The sequence below is a fragment of the Atta colombica genome, unplaced genomic scaffold, assembly GCF_001594045.1.
Source record: "Atta colombica isolate Treedump-2 unplaced genomic scaffold, Acol1.0 scaffold137, whole genome shotgun sequence".
Classification (NCBI taxonomy): Eukaryota; Metazoa; Arthropoda; class Insecta; order Hymenoptera; family Formicidae; genus Atta; species Atta colombica.
Genome location: NW_017259225.1, coordinates 567,362 through 568,978, shown reverse-complemented (window position 1 = coordinate 568,978; position 1,617 = coordinate 567,362). Strand labels below are relative to the sequence as shown.

At 32.5% G+C, this 1,617-nt stretch overlaps 1 protein-coding gene across 1 annotated transcript; it reads right to left on the bottom strand.

Annotated features, from left to right (window-relative positions):
* Positions 1 to 48: 48 nt before the first annotated feature.
* On the bottom strand, positions 49 to 1,214 carry LOC108684656 (electron transfer flavoprotein subunit beta). Its single transcript, XM_018189091.1, has 3 exons — positions 1,092 to 1,214; positions 491 to 889; positions 49 to 426 (listed from the first exon to the last, which is right to left on the bottom strand). The coding sequence occupies exons 1-3, from the start codon at positions 1,140 to 1,142 to the stop codon at positions 115 to 117; spliced, it is 762 nt and encodes a 253-aa protein (XP_018044580.1). The 5' UTR covers positions 1,143 to 1,214; the 3' UTR covers positions 49 to 114.
* Between the last annotated feature and the right edge of the window lie 403 nt (positions 1,215 to 1,617).

Sequence of the window (1,617 nt, the reverse complement as noted above, 5' to 3'; positions counted from 1 at the left end):
ATATATATATATATAATTTCTGACGATGTACAAAAGCATTATACAAAACAAGTTATCAAAATATAAAAGTTACAAGATGACTTTTGTTCTTTTTACAATTATCCCATGACTTAGCTACACATGGCCACTTTCTTTTAATTTGGCTATCAAGGTATCTACGTCTGGTACTATAGCACCAGCCTGCCTAATTGGTGGGTCTTCTACAGACAATATTTCAATTCTCGGTGTCACATCTACTCCAAGATCTTTCGAAGTAATCTTCTTAATGGGTTTTTTCTTGGCCTTCATAATATTTGGCAAAGTCGCGTATCGTGGTTCATTCAGGCGAAGATCGGCACTGAGCACTGCTGGAGTTTTCATCTTGACGATTTCTAATCCACCATCAATCTCGCGTGTAATAGTCAATTCACCATTATTGTTCTCGATCTGGATAAATAAGAAAGAAGATTAAGACAATCCTACAGCATGATAAATTTTATCTACTTTTTACCTTGCTGCAGAAAGTGCCAGACGGCCAATCCAAAACGCCAGCAGTCATTTGTGCAGTTTGATTGTTATCATCATCTATGGCTTGTTTACCAAGTATCACCAAATCTACTTTCTCATCTTGTGCTAATTTGGCTAATATCTTTGAGACATGAATAGGCTGCAATGTCTGATATTCAGGACCAGATATTTCTACATGAATTCCACGATCTACACCCATAGCAAGTGCAGTCCTGATTGTATCTTGCGATTGCATTGGTCCACAACTAACTGCTATTATTTCCTGAGCTATTTTCTTTTCCTTCATTCTGACTGCTTCTTCTACAGCTATCTCATCGAAAGGATTCATTGAGTGTTTAATACCATCTGTAACTACTCCGGATTTATCCGGTTTGACACGAATCTGTAAGCATTGTACATACAAAATATAAAATGATGTTTTTCATTTAGCATTTTCAGAATCTTAGTTTATTATAGAATTTATTATATAATACATATGTAATGTTACAGTGTTTATGATAATGTATTGTTAGAAAAAATATTTGACTTCATACTGTTATAATTTTTTTGTCCTTAATATACAATATAAAGTTATGTTATATTACCTTTACTGCATAATCAATTACTCTTTTTACACCTACAAGCACACGCGCCATTTTTACACAACGAAAAAAACTAATATTATATAACTATTTCTATTTAATTCTTCTAATTATTGTCACTAATAAATTCGATAACAATCCTTTAAATACAAAAGGACAAAGTCTAAAGTATGAATGTTGTGTAAGGTTATTTCACTAAAAACATTGTGACCAACTTGACTAACGAAAATATGGACACTTGATATTGGAGCGAATATTCAAATGAACTTTAGCCAATATGATGTGATTAACGTTAATATGATGTGATTAACTGTCTCTTTCACACATGTAGTGTTCCTATAGAAACATTAGTATAATCAGTGCAGGCAGAGGTTGTGGTAATGTTATCTTCTAAGCTTTCCAATATATGCTGCCAGTATTGAAATTCTATAGTATTATGTAACATGACTACTGAAAATGTATAATTCATGTTACGTAATGTCATAGAATTTCAATATTGTGTATATCGGAAGAAGCATTTACATATGCT

What these genes read in the sequence shown, in the direction of transcription:
- LOC108684656 (XM_018189091.1), bottom strand. Translation starts at nt 1,142, where the DNA reads ATGGCGCGTGTGCTTGTAGGTGTAAAAAGAGTAATTGATTATGCAGTA. An exon ending in TAATTGATTATGCAGTAAAG is followed by an intron (nt 890 to 1,091) that starts GTAATATAACAT and finishes CAATGCTTACAG; the next exon opens with ATTCGTGTCAAACCGGATAA. An exon ending in CTGGCACTTTCTGCAGCAAG is followed by an intron (nt 427 to 490) that starts GTAAAAAGTAGA and finishes TTATTTATCCAG; the next exon opens with ATCGAGAACAATAATGGTGA.